Here is a 23,669-nt window from a genome sequence, read left to right as displayed (position 1 = left end):
CGTTGTTTCTTGCCTCTTCACGATGACTCGCTTATTTTAGTCCTAATTTGTAAGTCGCTTTGGACAAAAGCGTCTGCTAAATGACTAAATGTAAATGTAAATCTCTCATGCCTACCAACATCTTTTAATGATTGATAAAGCCACATAGGAGCAGACTTTACTCTAAAAACTCTGGTTATGAAAGGGGAAGTTTAAATATTTGTAGTTCAAAGTCTCTCAGATTGTTCAATGAAAGTCCGTGTGTTTCTGTGCTCATGATCTATAATCTCACAGAACAGCAGTGATGAAGCTGGTGTCGAGCGTCGTTGTGTTGATGTGTGTTGGAGTCGCACAGACACAGGATATAATGTCACCAACAATAGACATCCTTGGTGAACTCCAGAAGATTGAGACCATGGAGAAAAAGTTAAACGCTCTTCATGAAGAAGTCAGGCAACTAAAGAGCAAGAATGAAGGTACAACGTTATTATTATTCTTTAAAAAACTGAATGATCACACTGAAAAAAAAATCCATAAAAAAAAATTGGTTACACTTTATTTCGATAGTCCACTTTAGACATTGTACTAACTATAAGTAACTTTTCAACTACATGTCAACTAACTGCCATTAGAGTATTAGTAGAGTATTAGTAGAGTATCAGTAGACTGTTAGGTTAGGGTTAGGAGAATAAGTTGACTTGTTGTTGCCAAGTTACTTATAGTCAGTAGAATGTCTGTTGGGGGATATTAAAATAAAGTGTTAGCAGACATTAAGTAGACAGTCTACTAATACTCTAATGACAGTTAGTTGACATGTAGTTGAAAAGTTACTTATAGTTAGTGGAATGTCTAAAGTGGACTGTCGAAATAAAGTGTTACCAAAAAATTTCCTTGAAAAGATTTCGTCATGCCTTAAAATATCTTGAATGTAACTCTATATATTTAGTATGTGCGGTTCTATGAATATGCAAATGAGCCCCGCCTCCACTCACTCACTCAGCTCAGAGATCCACTGGTTGACGATCACACGTTGATCTGATTGGTTACAAGGTAGTTTGTGACGTCAGAAACACCAGCGATTTCAAAGCGTGTTTTTGAGACTGTCTTTGGTTCACTGCAGTTTTAAGGAGGAAATACTCAGCAATGGTGTCGACTTATGAACTTACACATGCTTTGTCTTAAAGCATATTAAAAACACCACATAGACACACAAACAACATTAAAAGCTGTTCTTTAACATTAAAAACAACATTAAAAATATTCTTCTTTTCACTTACTTTATTTTCTTCTCATCTCTTTTTTGCAGAAAGGGTGAAAGTGGCTTTTTCAGCCTCACTGTCAGATTCAGCGAGGCCAATATATTATGGCCCTTTCCATGAAGAATCCACTCTTGTGTATAAAAATACATTTACTAACATTGGAAATGCTTATGACACCGAAACAGGTATCATAACTTTGCGAATTCTAAACACAATTCTGTCAGGTCATTTTTCAACTTTTAAGAGCCTAGGTTTATATGGTTGTCTACAGGAATCTTCACTGCACCAGTAAAAGGAGTTTATTTCTTCATCTTTGTGGTCTTCAATCCTGATGAAAAAGCGACTGGTGTGAAGCTGCTAAAAAACGACAATCTTGTGGTGGCAGCATCAGATAACCCGCCCGGACAGGACACCGAAGACACGACCATCAACTCTGTCAGTCTTCTGTTGGAGCGAGGAGACCGGATATATCTTCAGCTCATAAAGACGCGTCGGATCTACACGGATAGTTGGAAGAGGAACACCTTCAGCGGACACCTTCTGTTTACCGTCTGAACGTCTGCGGTTTCCAGACTAAACTCCTCTGACAAGTTCGTCATCTGATTTTCTTCTTCACAATATTTTTGATTCAGTTATATAAAAGGTCAATGGGTCTACGTCGAATCTGAATTAGCCCTGACTAATTACTAGTGTTTAAGACACAGTTAACTTAGGCTTAACTTTTTGCTCAAACACAGTGTTTTATTTAGGTAAAAAAATATAGTAACAAAATCTAATTTTCCTGCAGCTGTGTGAAAGACAATCAAAAGTGACAAAAAGACAAGAAAGTTGTAAATTGGCTACAAAAATCCTTCAAATGTTTCAACATGTTCACTATTGAACACTGTAAGTGTTAAATAAATCTCCATGTGTAATGGATTTTTTTTAAATGAACCATACCTAGCATTTTTTTTTCTTGCAGGCCTAACATTTAACATTTGAGAACAAAATGCACCAGCTATTAACCAGGGTTTGTGTGTCACAATAGTGGATACTGCCTAGACCATTACCTAAATATAATGACAAACTAATAACCTCATGATTTTGAAGATTTTGCTATATCTAAATTTGCTTTGCCAGTAACAGAGAGAAGAGGTGGATGCAGATTTGCACAAAAGAACCAATCATATTTGAGAAAAATGATGTGATGATAATGAGTAATATGTAATGTTGTTCTGCTCTGTATCTATCCTATATAAACTATTGTTTTTGCTGGTGGATTCTCTGTGATCGATACGAGATCCTCTCCGGCCGTGATTAAAGCATATTCTAAGGCACTGTCTGGAGTCTGTCTGGTTCGTGGAACACTGGTGACCTTGTAACACCTGCTTTTAAAAACACTTGTGATGCTACATATAGAATTAAGGGACCAGAGACTTTCACTTTTCAATGAGCCTTGTGTATTACACCACAAGTCACCATACAGTCAGTAAACATACAATGTGCATAGTCATTCAGTTGCAAGGGAAACATTGAATAGTCCAGACTTTTATAGTGGCGTCTTTCGCTAACACAAACTCAGTCTTAAGAATAGTAGGAGCAAGATGAAACAGTACTTAAGTGCAATGTTGATGAGGCCACATGTGCCTGAAACCAAGTTTCCAAGTGGCTGTCGGTAATGTAAACGAACTGTAGCTTGTGAAATGAACAAGAGATGACAAAGATGTTGTTGTCAAAACGAAGACAATTAATCCCTTTTTGATCAAGGTCCGAACTATAGTTGAGCTGCCTCCATATGCCTGCACGTTGAACCCTCTGCATCAAACAAACAAATTAACAAATTTACCCATCTCATTTACATAAACATTACCTAACATCATATATACAAACAAAGTACTAACAGGAGTACTTACATTTAGTTTAAGAACCTCAGCTTCCTCAAATCAGGGCCAAAAATACAAGACAGCATTGGTGAGAAAGTTTCTCCATGTGGTTAAAGTCCAACTGAAATCAAAATGGACCCTATTTACTTTGTTAGCGCATATTACTAGTCTTGTGGTGAACAATTAATCCGTGCAAGTTAAAACACAGAAACATTTTTTTGGGCTTCGTAATCTTTAATCAAAATCTGAAAATGCCCCTCCCCTCTGCATTGGAGGACCTTCCCTGATGACGTAGGTTTGACGGCTTGGTTTGGGAAATGCTTAACCACTCCCCTCAAACCGTTAGTCTGTAATGAGCGAGAGATGGAGAGGAGGAGCGCTAGAGTTAAACCCTGCCCTCTGTTCAATATTCCTTTTCACTGGGAAATACGTCACAGCACTGGAGAAAAGTCGTTTGCAACTTCCGGTTCACGCGGACTTTAACACATCCTTCCTACCTCATACTTGTTCTCTTATCCTTTTTATGCTACCAGGCATCTCACTGGCTAGAGTGCCCCTAGTGACAGGATTAAATATTGCATGTATAGAAAGCTAATGGAACAAATGTAACTGTAAAACTGTTCCAACCTTAATTCCCAAGTGATGGTGTTCATAGGGGACGAGACATAGTCTGACTCAGCGTGAGGCTCTTATTCAGTCAGGTAACTATAATTCTCAGGCGTCTTATGCAGTCAGAATACTAGTCATTTCTAGGGTTTTCAGTGCGGTACTTAACCATCAGGGGTTTAACCTGGTTTCACTTTTGTTAAAGGTGACATATTATGTCCCTGTTCACGAGATGTAATATAAACCTATAGTGTCCCCAGAATGTGTCTTTGAAATTTCAGCTCAAAATCCCCTCAGATCATTTATTACAGCTTGTCAAATTTGCCCCTTTTTGGGTGTGAGCAAAAACGTGCCGTTTTAGTGTGTGTCTCTTTAAATGCAAATGAGCTGCAGCTCCGCCTCCGTTCAGAAGAGGGCGGAGTCTTTACACGAGCTTCAGAAACTCCGGCAATAACAGAACAGGCCAATCTCACTCATCCAGAATCCCAGAATAACCAGTAGCGAGTGCAGCCTTACGGAGAGACTCAGGAAGAGTTTCTGAATGTTAGTGCAGACATTTCTGTAGTTGTTGTGGAGTTACATTGATCATCTCATCATCATGTTGAACTTCTCCACAAGTGTCCACAGTTCCTGAGGTGTTTATAAGACAGCGGTGACATGTTCTGGTCAATAGTGTTCAGTGCTCGTCTGTGCTCAACCACAGAACAGTTTCAGGCTTTGCTGGATCTTTATCATTGCATTAGAACTGGTCTCTGTTGTCGCGTGTGAAACCAAATGTCGGCTGGTGTGTGTAAACGTGCAGATTAAGGGCCGGTAATATAATAAGATCCTCTTCATACGTCAGAAGGAGAGTGAAATCTGATCAGCTTATTTTTTGACATGCTTGCAGAGAAAGGCTCACCAGAACACAGTTACTGGGTTTCACTTTACACGTTCTCTGTGTTGGTAGAAGCACTCGATTATAGCACTTAAACACGGGAAAAGTCAGATTTCCATGATATGTCCCCTTTCATGACATTAATTAGGCTGTGTTTTATAAATTTCACACCTGGAAGAGAGGCGTACACATGTTTTTTTTGATCATTAGAGAAATGATCGTAAGTTTCTATGCAACATTTTATAAATGAGGACCCTGATAACTGCACATTATATCAACGCTATTGGAAGAACGTTTGTTCATAACTTTGAGAGAACACTGACAGAACGTTCTGAGAACGCTTTCTTTTAGCTTTGTAACCCTCATCATTCAGTCCTCACCTCTTTATCACACACACACACACACACACACACACACACACAGTCACATGTGATTCACTGGGATGAGCCGGAGCGTCTGCGGGGTTGACGAGAGAGGTGACAGGTGAGTGACAGGTGTCCTGAGGAGGTGTCCACAGGTGAGGAGATGCCAGGGCCACACACACGCGTGTGTTTGATGACACTGCTGGGCATGAGTGACACAGGTGAGGACAGGACACGTGGAACATCAGCCTGACAGACGCACATATTGTGACAACAATAAATCCCAGTGTTTCTACCGACTGCTGCGGTCACGCCGTCTCCAGACAGGCCTTCATTAGTGTGTGTGCAGGACAAGCTTCAGCGGTGCCGTTATGAGTGACGGAGACGTGAATCATTCCTCAGGTCATGTGTGTCGTTGAGGAGCCACATCTACAGATCACTGCGGGACACAGTCACAACACCCTACAAACCAGTTAAAATAAAGGTTCCAAAAAAGTTTTTTTTTTTTTTTTTTTGGTTTTGTTTGGCATGGCACGCATTTTTTTTTTTTTTTTTGCTTGTCTTATTTTGGTTGGCTTTTGTTTTGCTTGGCTTAGCACGCTTTTTATTTTTTTTTATTTTTTTTGTTGGTTTGGGTTTTTTTGTTGGTTTGTTTTGGTTTATTTTTTTTTATTTTTTTTATTGTTTGCCTTGGCTTGTCTTATTTTGGTTGGCTTTTGTTTTGTTTTGTTTTTTCTTAGCTTGGCACGGTTGTTGGTTTTGTTTTGTTTTGTTTTGTTTTGTTTTGTTTTGTTTTGTTTTGTTTTGTTTTGTTTTGTTTTGGTTTGGTTTGTTTGGTTTGTTTGGCTTGGCTTGGCTTGGCTTGGCTTATTTTGGTTGGCTTTTGTTTTGTTTTGTTTTTGCTTAGCTTGGCACGGTTTGTTGGTTTTGTTTTGTTTTGTTTTGTTTTGTTTTGTTTTGTTTTGTTTTGTTTTGTTTTGTTTTGTTTTGTTTTGGTTTGTTTGGTTTGTTTGGCTTGGCTTGGCTTATTTTGGTTGGCTTTTGTTTTGTTTTGTTTTTGCTTAGCTTGGCACGGTTGTTGGTTTTGTTTTGTTTTGTTTTGTTTTGTTTTGTTTTGTTTTGTTTTGTTTTGTTTTGTTTGTTTTGTTTTGTTTTGGTTTGTTTTGGTTTGTTTGGCTTGGCTTGGCTTGGCTTGGCTTGGCTTGTCTTATTTTGGTTGGCTTTTGTTTTGTTTTGGTTTTGCTTAGCTTGGCACGGTTGTTGGTTTTGTTTTGTTTTGTTTTGTTTTGTTTTGTTTTGTTTTGTTTTGTTTGTTTGTTTTGTTTTGGTTTGTTTTGGTTTGTTTGGCTTGGCTTGGCTTGGCTTGGCTTGTCTTATTTTGGTTGGCTTTTGTTTTGTTTTGGTTTTGCTTAGCTTGGCACGGTTGTTGGTTTTGTTTTGTTTTGTTTTGTTTTGTTTTGTTTGTTTTGTTTTGTTTTGTTTTGTTTTGTTTTGTTTTGTTTTGTTTTGTTTTGTTTTGTTTTGGTTTGTTTTGGTTTGTTTGGCTTGGCTTGGCTTGGCTTGTCTTATTTTGGTTGGCTTTTGTTTTGTTTTGGTTTTGCTTAGCTTGGCACGGTTGTTGGTTTTGTTTTGTTTTGTTTTGTTTTGTTTTGTTTTGTTTTGTTTTGTTTTGTTTTGTTTTGTTTTGTTTTGTTTTGGTTTGGTTTGTTTGGCTTGTCTTGTTGTGGTTGGCTTTTTTTTTGGTTGTGCTTAGCTTGGCACGGTTGTTTGTTTTGTTTTGTTTTGTTTTGTTTTGTTTTGTTTTGTTTTGTTTTGTTTTGTTTTGTTTTGTTTTGTTTTGTTTTGTTTTGTTTTGGTTTGTTTTGGTTTGTTTTGGTTTGTTTTGCTTGGCTTGGCACGCATTTTTATTTTTTTTTATTTTTTTTTTGTGTGTGTGTGTGTGTGTTTTTGTGTTGGTTTTGTTGGCTTGGCTTGTTTTGGTTGTTTGTCTTTTTTTTTGGTTTGGTTTGGTTTGGCGTATTTAGTTTTTTTTGTTTTTGCAGAAACGCCATCGAATTACCATATTTGATTCCCCAAAGAACCTTTCAGAGATCAGGTCTTAAAAGAACCACTTAAAAGAAAAAGAACCAGTGTAGTGTGAAGAACATTTTAATAATCTGAAGAAACTTTTCCGCTATAAAGAAGCTTTAGTTCAGTGAACATGTTAAAGGTTCTTCACTGAACCACCAATGCCAATAAAGACCTTTTATTTTTAAGAGTGGCCTGGCAATAAAGTTTCCAAACCAAATACTAAGGGATTAAGTGTTTGACGTCTAGTATTAGATAAATATTTTCTTGTTCAAGAAATGTAACACTAGTGCGCTGGTGCTTTATGCTTGACGCATAACACAACATATTTTTCTTCTTGTTTACCGTGTAAACCCCATTTTGCTTGTATTTATATTTGTCATATTTTCTTATGAAACTATAATTTTTTTCTATAATTTAAAAAATAATTTTGGAACAAAACAACATCTATGCTAATCGATTTCAGATATGACAAATGTACAGTATGTCAAATGTTGTTGATTAATGAAAATGAAAGGTATTTTAAAAAGTAAAATAAGAACCCTGATCATGAAAATCAGAGTTTAAAGGGTCATGACATGAAACACCCACTGTTATGATTGGCTAACATATCTGTCGAAAGTATTTTTATTTCAGGACAAACATGTGAGAAGCAGGAGACTCGTGCATCATCTCCAGTTGATGTGCATGTTTCACATCGACTTTAATATAAATAATAATATTAATAATAGTTCAGTGCTTACTGCACCATTACCATTACAGTAAATAGTAATACAGCAGTAGTTAACAGGCAAAAGGCAAAGCATCCTTATCTCAGTATATCTTCATTATTTGTATAGTTATTGTACAAAGAATGACAGGCATAAAAAATCCATGGCACGAGACTGGAAATATTCCTAAAACACACTTCTGGATCTCATTCTCAGACAAAGATTTTGGTTTGACACACAGAGATAATTTATTGAGCAGATGCATGTTTTATTCAGGCTGACAGTGCCATAGTCTGGTTGACATTTCAGCGTTGCGTCGTGTCGCATCCGTCACTGCAGAAAGCAGCTGTTTATGACTGTCATTCAGCGCTCATAATGACACATTAGCCTCCTTACTCACATCTCCAACACAGCTGCAAATGGAAACCTCCGTTCACTCACAATATGACAACAAGTGTCACTGAATAATCACTCAGTGTGAATATTCAGTGCATGACAGACGACACAGAGGTAAAGCCGCTTCAAACTAAGGCACGGCTCAGCTGTGAGATGAAGTTGCACGAGCCTGCCAATGGAAATGCCAAACATCCGAGTCCATCTACAACAGGTCACGTCAGGGTCACCGAGTGTCTTCGGTTCCAGACTGATAATCCCTTCCACAATCTGAAACTTGGCACCCTTCGCCGTAACGTTCAGACCTAAGCAGAAATCTGCTGATTGATTGGTCAGTGACACCCTAAATAAATGAGCCAGCTCGAAGAAGGTCCATGGATTAAGTCCCGAGGTCCCTCTGGAAAGAGGGGAATGGGGTAATTTGTCGGACCACTTCCATCTGTTTGGGCGTTTCCGTGACCCTTCTGGTCTCAGCCATCTCAAACACGGCTGGAGGATCACGAGACGCCATCCGTCAGGACACGGCACGCTCGGCATTTACAAACCTTCCTCGCAGACTCCACACACTTAAAGGAGGAGTTCACTTTAAAATAAGAATTAGCCCATGATTTACTCGCCCTCAACTCATCCTAGATATGACTTTCTTCTTTCAGACGAAAACATTCAGAGTTGTGTTGCACATTTAAATATGAATATTTTTCGTACACAAACGCATTGCTTCGCTTCAGAAGGCCTTTATTAACCCCCCTTAGATGCACTTTTATCATGGATATATGCACTTTTATGATGGATAGATGCACTTTTATGATGGATATATGCACTTTTATGATGGACAGATGCACTTTTATGATGGATATATGCACTTTTATGATGGACAGATGCACTTTTATGATGGATATATGCACTTTTATGATGGACAGATGCACTTTATGATGGATAGATGCACTTTTATGATGGATATATGCACTTTTATGATGGATAGATGCACTTTTATGATGGATATATGCACTTTTATGATGGACAGATGCACTTTTATGATGGATATATGCACTTTTATGATGGACAGATGCACTTTTATGATGGATATATGCACTTTTATGATGGACAGATGCACTTTATGATGGACAGATGCACTTTTATGATGGACAGATGCACTTTTATCATGGATTGATGCACTTTTATGATGGACAGATGCACTTTTATGATGGACAGATGCACTTTTATCATGGATTGATGCACTTTTATGATGGATAGATGCACTTTTATGATGGACAGATGCACTTTTATGATGGATAGATGCACTTTTATGATGGACAGATGCACTTTTATGATGGATAGATGCACTTTTATGATGGACGGATGCACTTTTATGATGGATAGATGCACTTTTATGATGGATAGATGCACTTTTATGATGGACAGATGCACTTTTATGATGGATAGATGCACTTTTATCATGGATTGATGCACTTTTATGATGGATAGATGCACTTTTATGATGGATAGATGCACTTTTATGATGGATAGATGCACTTTTATGATGGACAGATGCACTTTTATGATGGATAGATGCACTTTTATCATGGATTGATGCACTTTTATGATGGATAGATGCACTTTTATGATGGACAGATGCACTTTTATGATGGACAGATGCACTTTTATGATGGACAGATGCACTTTTATCATGGATTGATGCACTTTTATGATGGATAGATGCACTTTTATGATGGATAGATGCACTTTTATGATGGATATATGCACTTTTATGATGGACAGATGCACTTTATGATGGACAGATGAACTTTTATGATGGATATATGCACTTTTATGATGGACAGATGCACTTTATGATGGACAGATGTACTTTTATGATGGATAGATGCACTTTTATGATGGACAGATGCACTTTTATGATGGATAGATGCACTTTTATCATGGATAGATGCACTTTTATGATGGACAGATGCACTTTTATGATGGATAGATGCACTTTTATGATGGACAGATGTACTTTTATGATGGACAGATGCACTTTTATGATGGATAGATGCACTTTTATGATGGACAGATGCACTTTTATGATGGATAGATGCACTTTATGATGGATAGATGCACTTTTATGATGGACAGATGCACTTTATGATGGACAGATGCACTTTTATGATGGATAGATGCACTTTTATGATGGACAGATGCACTTTATGATGGATAGATGCACTTTTATGATGGATAGATGCACTTTTATGATGGACAGATGCACTTTTATGATGGATATATGCACTTTTATGATGGACAGATGCACTTTATGATGGATAGATGCACTTTTATGATGGATAGATGCACTTTTATGATGGACAGATGCACTTTATGATGGACAGATGCACTTTTATGATGGACAGATGCACTTTTATGATGGATATATGCACTTTTATGATGGACAGATGCACTTTATGATGGACAGATGTACTTTTATGATGGATAGATGCACTTTTATGATGGACAGATGCACTTTTATGATGGATAGATGCACTTTTATCATGGATAGATGCACTTTTATGATGGACAGATGCACTTTTATGATGGACAGATGCACTTTTATGATGGACAGATGTACTTTTATGATGGATAGATGCACTTTATGATGGATAGATGCACTTTTATGATGGACAGATGCACTTTATGATGGACAGATGCACTTTTATGATGGACAGATGCACTTTTATGATGGATAGATGCACTTTTATGATGGACAGATGCACTTTATGATGGACAGATGCACTTTTATGATGGATAGATGCACTTTTATGATGGACAGATGCACTTTATGATGGACAGATGCACTTTTATGATGGATAGATGCACTTTTATGATGGACAGATGCACTTTATGATGGACAGATGCACTTTATGATGGACAGATGCACTTTTATGATGGACAGATGCACTTTTATGATGGATATATGCACTTTTATGATGGACAGATGCACTTTATGATGGACAGATGTACTTTTATGATGGACAGATGCACTTTATGATGGATAGATGCACTTTTATGATGGATAGATGCACTTTTATGATGGACAGATGCACTTTATGATGGACAGATGCACTTTTATGATGGACAGATGCACTTTTATGATGGATATATGCACTTTTATGATGGATATATGCACTTTTATGATGGACAGATGCACTTTATGATGGACAGATGTACTTTTATGATGGATAGATGCACTTTTATGATGGACAGATGCACTTTTATGATGGATAGATGCACTTTTATCATGGATAGATGCACTTTTATGATGGACAGATGCACTTTTATGATGGACAGATGCACTTTTATGATGGACAGATGTACTTTTATGATGGATAGATGCACTTTATGATGGATAGATGCACTTTTATGATGGACAGATGCACTTTATGATGGACAGATGCACTTTTATGATGGACAGATGCACTTTTATGATGGATAGATGCACTTTTATGATGGACAGATGCACTTTATGATGGACAGATGCACTTTTATGATGGATAGATGCACTTTTATGATGGACAGATGCACTTTATGATGGACAGATGCACTTTTATGATGGATAGATGCACTTTTATGATGGACAGATGCACTTTATGATGGACAGATGCACTTTATGATGGACAGATGCACTTTTATGATGGACAGATGCACTTTTATGATGGATATATGCACTTTTATGATGGACAGATGCACTTTATGATGGACAGATGTACTTTTATGATGGACAGATGCACTTTTATGATGGATAGATGCACTTTTATCATGGATAGATGCACTTTTATGATGGACAGATGCACTTTTATGATGGATAGATGCACTTTTATCATGGATAGATGCACTTTTATGATGGACAGATGCACTTTTATGATGGATAGATGCACTTTTATCATGGATAGATGCACTTTTATGATGGACAGATGCACTTTTATGATGGACAGATGCACTTTTATGATGGATAGATGCACTTTTATGATGGATAGATGCACTTTTATGATGGATAGATGCACTTTTATGATGGATAGATGCACTTTTATGATGGATAGATGCACTTTTATCATGGATAGATGCACTTTTATGATGGATAGATGCACTTTTATGATGGATAGATGCACTTTTATCATGGATAGATGCACTTTTATGATGGATAGATGCATTTTTATGATGGATAGATGCACTTTTATCATGGATAGATGCACTTTTATGATGGATAGATGCACTTTTATGGACTTCAAATCAGAAACAGCCATTCACTGCCATTATAAAGCTTGGAAGAGCCAGGACATTTTTTAATATAACTCTGATTGTGTTCGTCTGAAAGAAGAGTGTCATATACACCTAGGATGAGTTGAGGGCGAGTAAATCATGGGCTAATTTTCATTTTTGGACGAACTATCCCTTAAGCCAGCCAGAAGTGGACTGAAGGTTCTGATCAAGCATAGTTATGTTGCACAGTCGACATGAGGCCGAGGAATCGCAGAGCCGACCGTCCCAGTTTAAAGATTGATTGTGGCCCAGAAGCGTGACTGGCTTAAGACTCGCTGTCCGCTGTGGAGATCGAGTGATCGGTCCTGCAGAGTTCGGCTTGTTCTGGATGTTGTCGCACAGCAGGTCAAGGAAAACTCCCAGCAGGGATTTGAAATCCTCAATCATCCGAACGTCACAGAACATATCCGAGCTTCTCACCTACTGATCTGCTGTTAACTTCGGAGAACGGCACAGTTTTGAACCATGAATAAATAAAGAAGGTTGTAGCCATAAGTGCATGTGTGAGACCTGTCCAAGCAGATCAACAGATGTGACAGATCCAGGCAAACAAAGACCCTACAACTGTGACTCACGAAGGAATCTGATTATAGTATAGGAATGTGCCGGACTCAATCCTGCTCCCTTACGGCAGAGTTTATTTCCAAGGGGTATCAAACACGCCTGAAGAAGCTGATCAAGGTCTTCACTTTCTATTTTGAGGATATAAACGTCCAGGTAGGAGCGAACTGGAGCTGAACAGTTTAAAGGAGTAGTTCACTTCAGAATTACAATTTCCTGATTGTTTACTCTCCCCCTCGTCATCCAAGATGTTCGTGTCTTTCTTTCTTCAGTCGAGGAAAACATTCCAGGATTGTTCTCCATATAGTGTCTTCAATGGGGTCCAACGGGTCGAAGGTCCAGATGTGAGTTTCAGTGCAGCTTCAAAGTCTCGACACGATCCAGCCGAGGAATAAGAGTCTTATCTAGACAAACCAGCGGACATTTTATAACAAATAAACATTTATATACTTTTAAACCACTAATGCTGGTCTTGCACTAGCTGTGATGTGACATACATTGCAACATTTTTTAATTACATAAAAAAATGTAGGGTAGGGCAACAAAAAAAATCGTCCAACATCGTTGTTTAACCTTTTTTTTATTTATTTTTTAAAATGTCGTTAGACTCAGTCTTTGCACGTTCACTTTATAAACACTGGGTCTGTTCTTACGCCTACGTCACGCTTGACCTTTCAACCTGATCACATAATGTGTGTCGCATCACAGCTAGTGCAAGACCAACTTTTGTGGTTTAAAAGAATATAAATGTTTATTTTACTATCTCTATATGGAGAAAAATCCTGGAATGTTTTCCTCAAAATCCTTAATATCTTTTCCACTGAAGAAAGAAAGACATGAACATCTCGGATGACGAGGGGGAGAGTGAATTATCAGTTAATAATAAGCTAATATTAATAATCAGCAAATATAACACAATTTTGGTTATAGGGCGACAGCTACTCCTTTATTTCATCTCTAATGTGTTGTTGACACTGTAATAAAGATTTTACACAAACCTGTTTGGCTTTCTATAACTAACCCTTTCTGCAATGGGCACATGTCACCAAGAGCAGTAAGTCATGTCTCTTCTATCACCAACATACAGGAGATATTTTATTGCCATTCAGCTTTTTGACCAGCTCACGGGAAAGAAGACACTGCTAAATATGGAACTCTTACTTGAGTTTTATACGGTAAAGTTGTGCAGAAAAGACCCTGAGAAAACAGTGTGGTGTGAAACTGTTCAACATCTGAACCCATGAAACAAGAGAGAGAGAGAGAGAGACAGAGAGAGAGACACACAGAGACAGAGAGAGAGAGAGAGAGAGAGAGAGAGAGAGAGAGAGAGAGAGAGAGAGAGAGACACACAGAGACAGAGAGAGAGAGAGAGAGGATGTGTTGGAGACAGAGTGAAGGAAAGTTTACAGTTGTAATCAGCGTTAGGGGAAATGTACTTTAAGGAGCTGATTGATGAAAATCCCATTCAAAACGGAAAGAGAAGAAGAACTTCTCACCAGCCAGAGCGCAGGAGCTGTCAAATACTTCCTGTTTACTGAAGGCAAACTTCCTTTCAAGTCAAGTCTCCTTCATTTATACAGCGCTTTAACAATATAGATGTTTCACAGCAGCTCTACAGTGATAACAGGAGATTACAGTAACAGAGATTGTTTAGGCTTTACAGCAGCTCTAGAATAAAGTTATTGTCCAGATAAAGTTAGTTTTGCCTGATTCACTTCCATTGTAAAGATCATTAGTTATTAGCTTAGCGGCCGCTAACACACACCGTTCTCACAGAAAACAGAAACTTTTAATGTGTTCTGGCCGTTCATTCGCACGACAGTGTTTGCTGGCTTTGTCACCAAACACGTTAATATCAGTCATTAATAATGACCATTGTCGGTAATAATGTTCTCAAAAACGTTATTTGTATCGTTTTCTGAAACATTTTAGATTGACGTTCATCTAAAGTTTTTTAAATGTTACTTGTTTCAGAACGTCCAGAGAACATTCAAAAGTAACATTCTATAATGTTTGAAGAATGATACAATGGACAGAGCCGGACAGTAACGGAGTACATTTACTTGAGTACAGTACTTAAGTACAATTTTGAGGGATCTGTACTTTACTCAAGTATCATTTTTGGGGAGTACTCATGACTTTACTCAAGTACATTTGAGAGGAAAATATTGTACTCTTTACTCCACTACATTTCTATCCATAACTGTGAGTACCCGTTACTACTTCTAAAAAAAAAAAAAAAAAGGAAAAAAGAAACATCTCGGAAACCCTCAATTTGTTATTTCCCTCTCAAATGTGATTGGATTGTGCAGGCGCCACTGATTGGGACAGCCTATCAGCAATCACCTTCAGCTTTCCACCAAAGTCAACTCCATGGTCAGATTTAGATAAGAGATGAAACCATGGACGAAACAATGGATGAAGACGCAGCAGGTCCATCCTGGGAGTATTTTTTTTCCTAGGATGGTAGGGGAAGACTCATGAATATTCATTAGGGAAGTCATCCCTGATTGGTCTGATGACCTACCCCTAACCTCGCCCCTAAATCTACCCGTCACTGGGGTTAAGACCAATCAGGGATGACTTCCCTAATGAATATTCATGAGTCTTCCCCTACCATCCTGGGGAAAAAAATATCGCATCCCAAACCCGTGGCCCCACCTCGCCAGACTATATCAATTTTCTGAACAAGTTAATGATAGTTTTCGCTTCAAGTGTTTGCTGTGTTTACCAATGTAAGCACTGTGGCAGTAGTAATGCAATATTTAGAAAATGTACTCTTGTACTCTTGATACTCAAGTACTTATAAAAACAAGTACTTTAGTACTTTTACTTAAGTAGACATCTGACTGTAGTACTTTTACTTGTATTTAAGTCAAATTTAGCAAGGGGTTTCTGTACTTTTACTCAAGTAATGAAGCTGTGTACTCTGTCCGCCTCTGACAATGGAATATTCATATAACCAAGAAACGTTGTTAGAATATATTTTTTGCTAGATCATTTATGAAATAGATGATAGATGACAGGGTCATAAATAGATCATTTATGACCCTGGACCACAGAACCAGTCTCGAGTCGCACGCGTATATCTGTGGCAATAGCCAACAATACATTTATGGGTCAAAATTATAATTTTATGCCAAAAATCATGAGGATATTGAGTAAAGATCATGTTCCATGAAGATATTTTGTAAATATCTTACCGAAAAATATATATTTTTTACAAATCTGTGAGTGAACGCAGCACGATCGCCAACATAAATCCACAACTTTAAAGGAGATTTTCTCAATGTTTCGATTTTTTTGCACCCTCAGATTCCAGATGTTCAATAGTTGTATCTCGGCCAAATATTGTCCTATCCTAACAAACCACACATCACTGGAAAGCTTATTTATTCAACTTCTAGCTTATATATAAATCTCAATTAAAAAAAAATAAAGACCCTTATGAATGCTTTTGTGGTCCAGAGTCACATTTATGTCATGCAAGTAAAGTGACACAGTTCACTACATCAGCTCAGGGGTTTTGGTAGAGTAAAAGCGATGCTCGACTAGAGAACAGCACTAGAGATGAACTCTTTATCATTATCATCGTCGTAACGTCACAACAACGGCACGTTGACCTTGCCGTAACAGTTCTGCTCCTGTTACACTCACTGCAGTTCTCCAGCACAACACACACAGGACACCAGACGAGCCGGGTCTGACAGTATATTGGGTGACAGTCCACAAGAGTTGTAGAGCTGACAGTCCCTGACGTGAGTCTGAGTCACTCGTGTGACGGATGTCTCCTCTCGGGTCTCGCTCAGTCCTGATGGCAAGTGTTCATGTACATCAGTGTTCGGGATCGTTCCTGCGAGGGTTGAGCGGATCTCTTCTGCTGAGGGTTCTGGACGCGCCGAGGTTACAGGCCTCGCTTTAATGGCCCGTCGTGTTTGAAGAGGAGGAATGGGGTTCAGACGGGATTGAGTTAGCGTTCCTGCAGCGACCCCCAGTTCACAGTGACTTGTTGGTGATTTATCTGAAGGAAGGAATTCAGTGAAGGGCTGGGATCTCTACTGTAACCTTTTACCCCCACCAGATGTTCGCTCTGAAAACACGATAATGTTCATCCCTAAATCCCCATGCAAACATATCAAGTGGCTGCTGTGTGTTTGTGGCAAGACTCGGTGAAATGACAGAGCGGCGATGGGAACGGGTTTTACACAGCGCTCCAGACGCTCCAGACGCTCCAGACGGACATCAGACACATCATGCACACAAATATGATTTTATCTTCCTCTTCTTCTTCTTTTCTCATTATTGTTTACATTTACTTTTTATGTTTAATTAATTGAATCTTTTATTTTATTTTATTTTATTTTATTTTATTTTATTTTATTTTATTTTATTTTATTTTATTTTATTTTATTTTATTTTATTTTATTTTATTTAAAGGATTAGTTCACCCCAAAATGAAAATTTCCTAATAATTTACTCACCCCAATGCCATCCAAGATATCCATGTCTTTCTTTCCTCAGTGGGAGAGAAATTATGTTTTTTGAGGAAAACATTTCTGGATTTTTCTTCTAACAATGGACTTCATTGGTTCCCATCATTTTTAAGTCCAAATCAACGCAGTTTCAAAACTCTTTGACGTGTTTAAACAGCTGTACGCGATCACAGCTGAAGAAGAGGTTGTTATCTAGCGAAATAATAGGTAATTTTCAAATTTTTTCTTTAGAATTTATCGATTCTTTTTACCTTCAGTAGTTCGGATTGAGCTGATCAACAAACGGACAGGGAACTGCATCATCACGTTGAAAGGTCACGCCGGCGCCAGCAATACTATTTGAACTACTATTCATATTCATCAGAAAGTTATTAATATACTATTCATATTCATATTCACTGAATACTATTACTATATATATAATAGCAAACAATACTATTTGAACTATTCTCCTACGTACGGTCGCATTGTAAACAGTGGGGCGGTACTTCTGCCGGTGCCGGCGTGACCTTTCAACGTGATGATGCAGTTCCCTGTCCGTTTGTTGATCAGCTCAATCCGAACTATTGAAGGTAAAAAAAAATCGATAAATTCTAAAGAAAAAATTTGAAAATGACCTATCATTTCGCTAGATAACAACCTCTTCTTCAGCTGTGATCGCGTACAGCCTGACTTAAAAACGATGGGAACCAATGAAGTCCATTGTTAGAAGAAAAATCCAGAAATGTTTTCCTCAAAAAACATAATTTCTCTCCCACTGAGGAAAGAAAGACATGGATATCTTGGATGGCATTGGGGTGAGTAAATTATTAGGAAATTTTCATTTTGGGATGAACTAATCCTTTAATCATTTAATGACAAACAGAGTCACATTATAAATTCTAAAAATCCCAGTTAAAAGGGAACGTTCTTATAGTACCAGGTTTGTGCAAAGTTATCTGGTCGTTAATAATGAAATAATAATTTTCTGAAACATTTCAGTTGGATGTTCGTCTAACATTTTTTAAATGTTACTTGTTTCAGGACGTTCAGAGAACATTCAAAAGTAACATTACATAACATTTGAAGAATGATACAATGGATGTTCATATGACCAAGAAACGTTGTTAGAATATATTTGTTGCTAGATCATTTATGTAATGTCATGGTTTCAATGCCAAGTAATGTGAAAAAATAAAGCTCAGGGGTTCAGTAAAGTAAAAGTGGTGCTTGACTTAGAAAACAGCACTAAAGATGAACACTTACACCACTAAACCACAGAATCAAACAGCCTGGCCTCATTCTGACACTGTTCCCAGACAGAGTTTCAGTGGTTAATAACTGAATGAGAGTGACAGAGAGAGAGAGAGAGAGAGAGAGGGAGAGAGAGGGAGGGAGAGAGAGAGAGAGAGAGAGAGGGAGAGAGAGGGAGGGAGAGAGAGAGAGAGAGAGAGAGAGAGAGAGAGAGAGAGAGAGAGAGAGAGAGAGAGAGAGAGAGCTCTCTGTACTTATTTTTGTTACCATATATATATCTTTTTTCATTTTTTTTTTTTCATTGTGATATATTTATGCATAATATGGAAATGTTTTTTTTTTTTTTACTTTTATCTACCTGTGCGTGTTTGTTGTATGTTTGTATATGTCTATTGCTTTGGCAATATTGTGCTATTTTACACAGTCATGCCAATAAAGCTCATTTGAATTGAATTGAGAGAGAGAGAGAGAGAGAGAGAGAGAGAGAGAGAGAGAGAGAGAGAGAGAGACAGAATTGAATTGAATTGAATTGAATTGAATTGAGAGAGAGAGAGAGAGAGAGAGAGAGAGACAGAGACAGAGATAGAGACAGAGAGAGAGAGAGAGACAGAGACAGAGACAGAGACAGAGAGAGAGAGAGAGACAGAGACAGAGACAGAGAGAGAGAGAGAGAGGGAGAGACAGAGACAGAGACAGAGAGAGAGAGAGAGACAGAGACAGAGACAGAGAGAGAGAGAGAGAGAAAGGCCAGTATTTGTCACTTCAGAGTGCATGAATTCTTGATTTGATGTGTCTTAATTGATTCATCTCTGCTTAGCACTGAGTGTCTGTCGGCCCTGAACATTGAGCTCATGTCCCTGGACGCTGACCTCTGACCTCTGACCTCTGCCATGACCCCGATCATGTGCTCTGAGATCAACCGTTGAACCCTTTCCCCAGTTTAATAGGACGCTACAGGTGAATCCCATCTTTAGTGAGGGTTGGGAACATTTGGAAAAATATCTCGTGCCCAGATCCTCGAATGCTTTAAAATAACACAATAGTCGTCCAAATATATTCCTGCATGTTTTTCATTTGCAATGAGGAATAAAACTTATTCAAACGTCTGTCTTTACAAAGACTGTGAAGCTTCGGCCTCTTCTCCGTTTCTATGGTTTTCCTACCAAGGTTGGCACGGGTCTTTGTGAATGTTGTTGTGTATTGTCATTGTGGCGAGGTAATAAAGGTAAAATCCGGCGTTTACCTTGAGGTGTTTCTGAAAGCCCCTTCTCCTCCACAGCAAATTGATTTAGACCTCCATTTGACAATGAACTGTTGTAACCGAACAGACCCTTGAAGCGAGCAGAATATGAAGGACTGTTGCCTTGTCTCTAGCAGAGTCTTCATGAAATCTAAAATTAAGTGTTAATCATTCATTCTCAAAAATATACAGTAAATCTCCCATCTCTAATGGTCTTCAATCAGGTCCTCTGCCATCAGTGTGAGCCTCAGAAAAACACCTGAGATGCTGAGAACAGTTTCGACATATTAAAGTACTTTAATAAAACTGTTAAGTAGTATAAGTGTGATGAGATGTAACAGAACCTTGGAAAACCAAATTATATGTGCACTCTCACTATTTGAAGTACTTTTTATTGCCTTTCAAGTGTGTGTCACTTCAGGCATGCGATACCTGTAGTCTCGCTCCAAGGTTTATCACTGTATGATTAATTGCGAATAACAGAGAAGGAGCGAGACAAGCGTCTTAAGAAGGATGCCGACGGATTATTCCGGTTCCTGCTTGATATCTTTGAAAGTGTGTGTTACGGAGATCTTGTGATTATGAAGTCCTTCTCATCGGGAATAAAAGGTGCGGACGAAAGTGTCCTAAAACAGTGAGCAAGTTTCCAGTTGTAGTTTTATTAAGCACACACACACACACACACACACACTCGACCCGCTTCCCCTCTCCTCCATTATGTGTGTGCTAATGTCACATTGATTATGCTGGTCGTAAACTGGCTTTGTTTGGCCTCGTCTCGCTGTCAGTCAAAGCGTCTGCTGGGACGCGCGCGACTCTGGCTAAAAGCTGCTTTCCGTGTTTGTGGCGTTTAAAGCGTGACGCCGTTCCCCTAAGAGACCCCATTTTGGTGTATTAATTGCTTTTTAATGTTTTCCTCCTGTTTCAAATGTGACTGTGTACAAACAAATCAGCAATAATGGAGGCTTGAGTATTTTCTGACGGGGTCAAGAGCGGGAGTAAACAGGGCTGTGCTGAATAAACCATAACTGGGATTTTTGACACGGAAGATTGTCATTCGTCCTGCCAGAATCCTCGTCCCATGTGGACCATCCCTCGCACTGAGAACCAGGGCTTTCGGGAACACTGTGAATGCGTCTGACAAGTTAAGGAAGTCAGTTTAACATCTCTTTTTACTTTGACCAACTTTGGGTGGAAGGAGAATGTTAATGGGACTGTGATGAATTTTTCATTCACTGAGTCTTTTATGTGATGGAAGATCCCATTGTGTTAAATTCAACCAAAGGAGGCCGTAATTATGAGGAATCATGAGAGAAAACACATTATATATGATGTAAACAACAATAAACTAAAATGAAATCGCACGCGAAGCCTCCAGAGGTCTAATTATGAGTATGAAAAGCAATTCTGTTTGCTTTCCAGATATCTTGGGTGAGAACTCTTTTAGAGTCGTGCTACATTTTATTTGAATGTAGAATTATTATCATTATTATTATCATTATTGCCACGCTTAAAGAATTAGTTGGCTTCAGAGTCACTAGCTGTGATGCGACACACATTACGTGATCAGGTTGAAAGGTCAAGCGTGACGTAGGCGTAAGAACAGACCCAGGGTTTATGAAGCGAACATGCAAAGACTAAGACAAACACCATATATAAAAATAATATAAATAAAAGGTAAAACAACGATGTCGGACGATTTTGTAGTTGTAGTTTTTCGTCCTACATTTCTGAACCGGAACATGCGTGACCTTTCAACCTGATCACGTAATGTGTGTCGCATCACAGCTAGAGCAAGACCAGCATTAGTGGTTTAAAAGTATATAAATGATTATTTGTTATAAAATGTCGGCTGGTTTGTCTAGATAAGACTCTTATTCCTCGGCTGGATCGTGTCGAGACTTTGAAGCTGCACTGAAACTCACATCTGGACCTTCGACCCGTTGGACCCCATTGAAGACACTATATGGAGGAAATCCTGGAATGTTTTCCTCAGAAACCTTCATTTCTTTTCCACTGAAGAAAGAAAGACATGAACGTCTTGGATGACGTGGAGGAGAGTAAATTATCAGGAAATTTTAATTCTGAAGTGAACTAATCCTTTTAAGTTTCCATATCTGTTCACCAAACCAGAACGTATCATACATTTTCCTAATATGCATATATTTTCCATGGCAAAAAAAGAAAAGAATGCATTTAGCAATAATTGATTTGAAAAGTGGAACGTCCTTTCCTGCATATTGAGTGTTGCAGTGTCTCATTCACTCACAGTCAATGGCCCGTCTTCTCCTTCCACTGTCTCTGATAACATGCAGTTTTGATATTTAATAATCCGACGGCACAGGAAATATGGAAACAGAAAACGGTAAACAATCAAAACCTGAAATCCAAAAGTTGGCTTCTTGAATTGAGTGCCTGAAGAGAATCAGTATCGGGTCTTGAGTTTCACGTCCAGCATCTGCCATCCGGACATCAGGCACCGTATTCATCATCGGCATCATGGAGCCCAGCGTCTGTGCAAACACCCAGAGGAAATGAAGTCTCTCGGCCAGACAAGAATAAAATTAGCTTGATGACTAAGTTCCTCCCCCGTTCCATCGGGAATAAGACCCTTCATTTGTTTTCATTACCTCCCTTTGCCTCGGACAACCAGAGCGTCACTCAGCTCGTTCTGCCGGCCTCCAAACATCTACACGACTTTAGAGTTTTTATCGTCATTCAATACTTTAGTAAATCTCTGGACTATTTTGCCATCATTACGACATACAAATCATACAAACATTTGGATTTTCCCCACCATCAGACGCAAGTGAAGAGGGAAGAATGTTTTAACTCGACAAACATGTTCGAAGACGGCATGTGAAAAAATAAATAATAATAAACGTCGTTTTTATCATCATCCAATACTTCAGTAAATCTCTGGACTCATTGTGACGTACAAATCATACAAAAATTAGAAAAGGTATGTTTTAACTCAACAAATGTGATGTGAACACAGACCGACAAATAAAAAAGTGATGGACTGATGTTCAATGATCAGGACAAAAAACAAACTACTCGTTATTCACGTCTTTCATTTACTATTTCAGATATTATTGCAACCCAGGCTCATTGGTGACATTTTTGCCAAATGATATCAGTGATATTTGCACATTCTGCGACACTTTCAAAGTGAAATGTCCAGTGAATGGTATTAAAAGGTTAACGCTCAATCTGACAGTAACATGAGCAGTGTTGGGTGGAACTCATTACAAGTAACTTGAGTTATGTAATCAGATTACTTTTTTCAAGTAACTAGTAACGCATTACTTTTAAATTTACAGCAAAGTTACTTTTTCACATTTATTGACTGACAGCTCTCCTGTCTCCATGTGTGTGTGTGTGTGTGTGTGTGTGTGTAAACATGATGGTTCTTGTAGTTCTAGACTAAATGTGAGCGTGCAGAATGAATAAAATCAGTGAAATGCAGAATCAGAATAATACGCAAACCTCCAATAATTAAATATGTTAAATAAAAAAAATATTTTACACATTTAATCTCAATCTCACAATCTCATATTGACCAATGCACTTGCTGCCGACCTTCGATGATTCAGTTAAACCATAAAAGCAAAAAATGACTTTAGATTTTTATTTATTTTTTTATTGGTAAAGTAAGTGTTAAACTTTCTTGTCCTGCATCTATTCTTCTGTTCTCCAGAATATCAGCCGCTGAAAGATTT

The 23,669-nt window shown here is 38.2% G+C and overlaps 1 protein-coding gene across 1 annotated transcript; it reads left to right on the top strand.

Annotated features, from left to right (window-relative positions):
- Nucleotides 1–228: 228 nt before the first annotated feature.
- On the top strand, nucleotides 229–2,031 carry LOC311293231 (cerebellin-2-like). The gene is made up of 3 exons (XM_084413346.1): nucleotides 229–455; nucleotides 1,286–1,423; nucleotides 1,510–2,031. Exons 1-3 carry the CDS (start codon nucleotides 284–286, stop codon nucleotides 1,791–1,793), a joined length of 594 nt encoding a protein of 197 aa, XP_084269472.1. The 5' UTR covers nucleotides 229–283; the 3' UTR covers nucleotides 1,794–2,031.
- The last annotated feature ends 21,638 nt before the right edge of the window (nucleotides 2,032–23,669 follow it).

The sequence above is a fragment of the Rutilus rutilus genome (assembly GCF_951802725.1).
Source record: "Rutilus rutilus genome assembly, chromosome: 7".
In the NCBI taxonomy this organism is placed as follows: domain Eukaryota; kingdom Metazoa; phylum Chordata; class Actinopteri; order Cypriniformes; family Leuciscidae; genus Rutilus; species Rutilus rutilus.
Note: the sequence above shows the minus strand (reverse complement) of the source record. Positions and strands in the feature narration are given on the sequence as shown.

What these genes read in the sequence shown, in the direction of transcription:
- LOC311293231 (XM_084413346.1), top strand. Translation starts at nt 284, where the DNA reads ATGAAGCTGGTGTCGAGCGTCGTTGTGTTGATGTGTGTTGGAGTCGCA. An exon ending in ACTAAAGAGCAAGAATGAAG is followed by an intron (nt 456 to 1,285) that starts GTACAACGTTAT and finishes TCTTTTTTGCAG; the next exon opens with AAAGGGTGAAAGTGGCTTTT. An exon ending in TGCTTATGACACCGAAACAG is followed by an intron (nt 1,424 to 1,509) that starts GTATCATAACTT and finishes GGTTGTCTACAG; the next exon opens with GAATCTTCACTGCACCAGTA.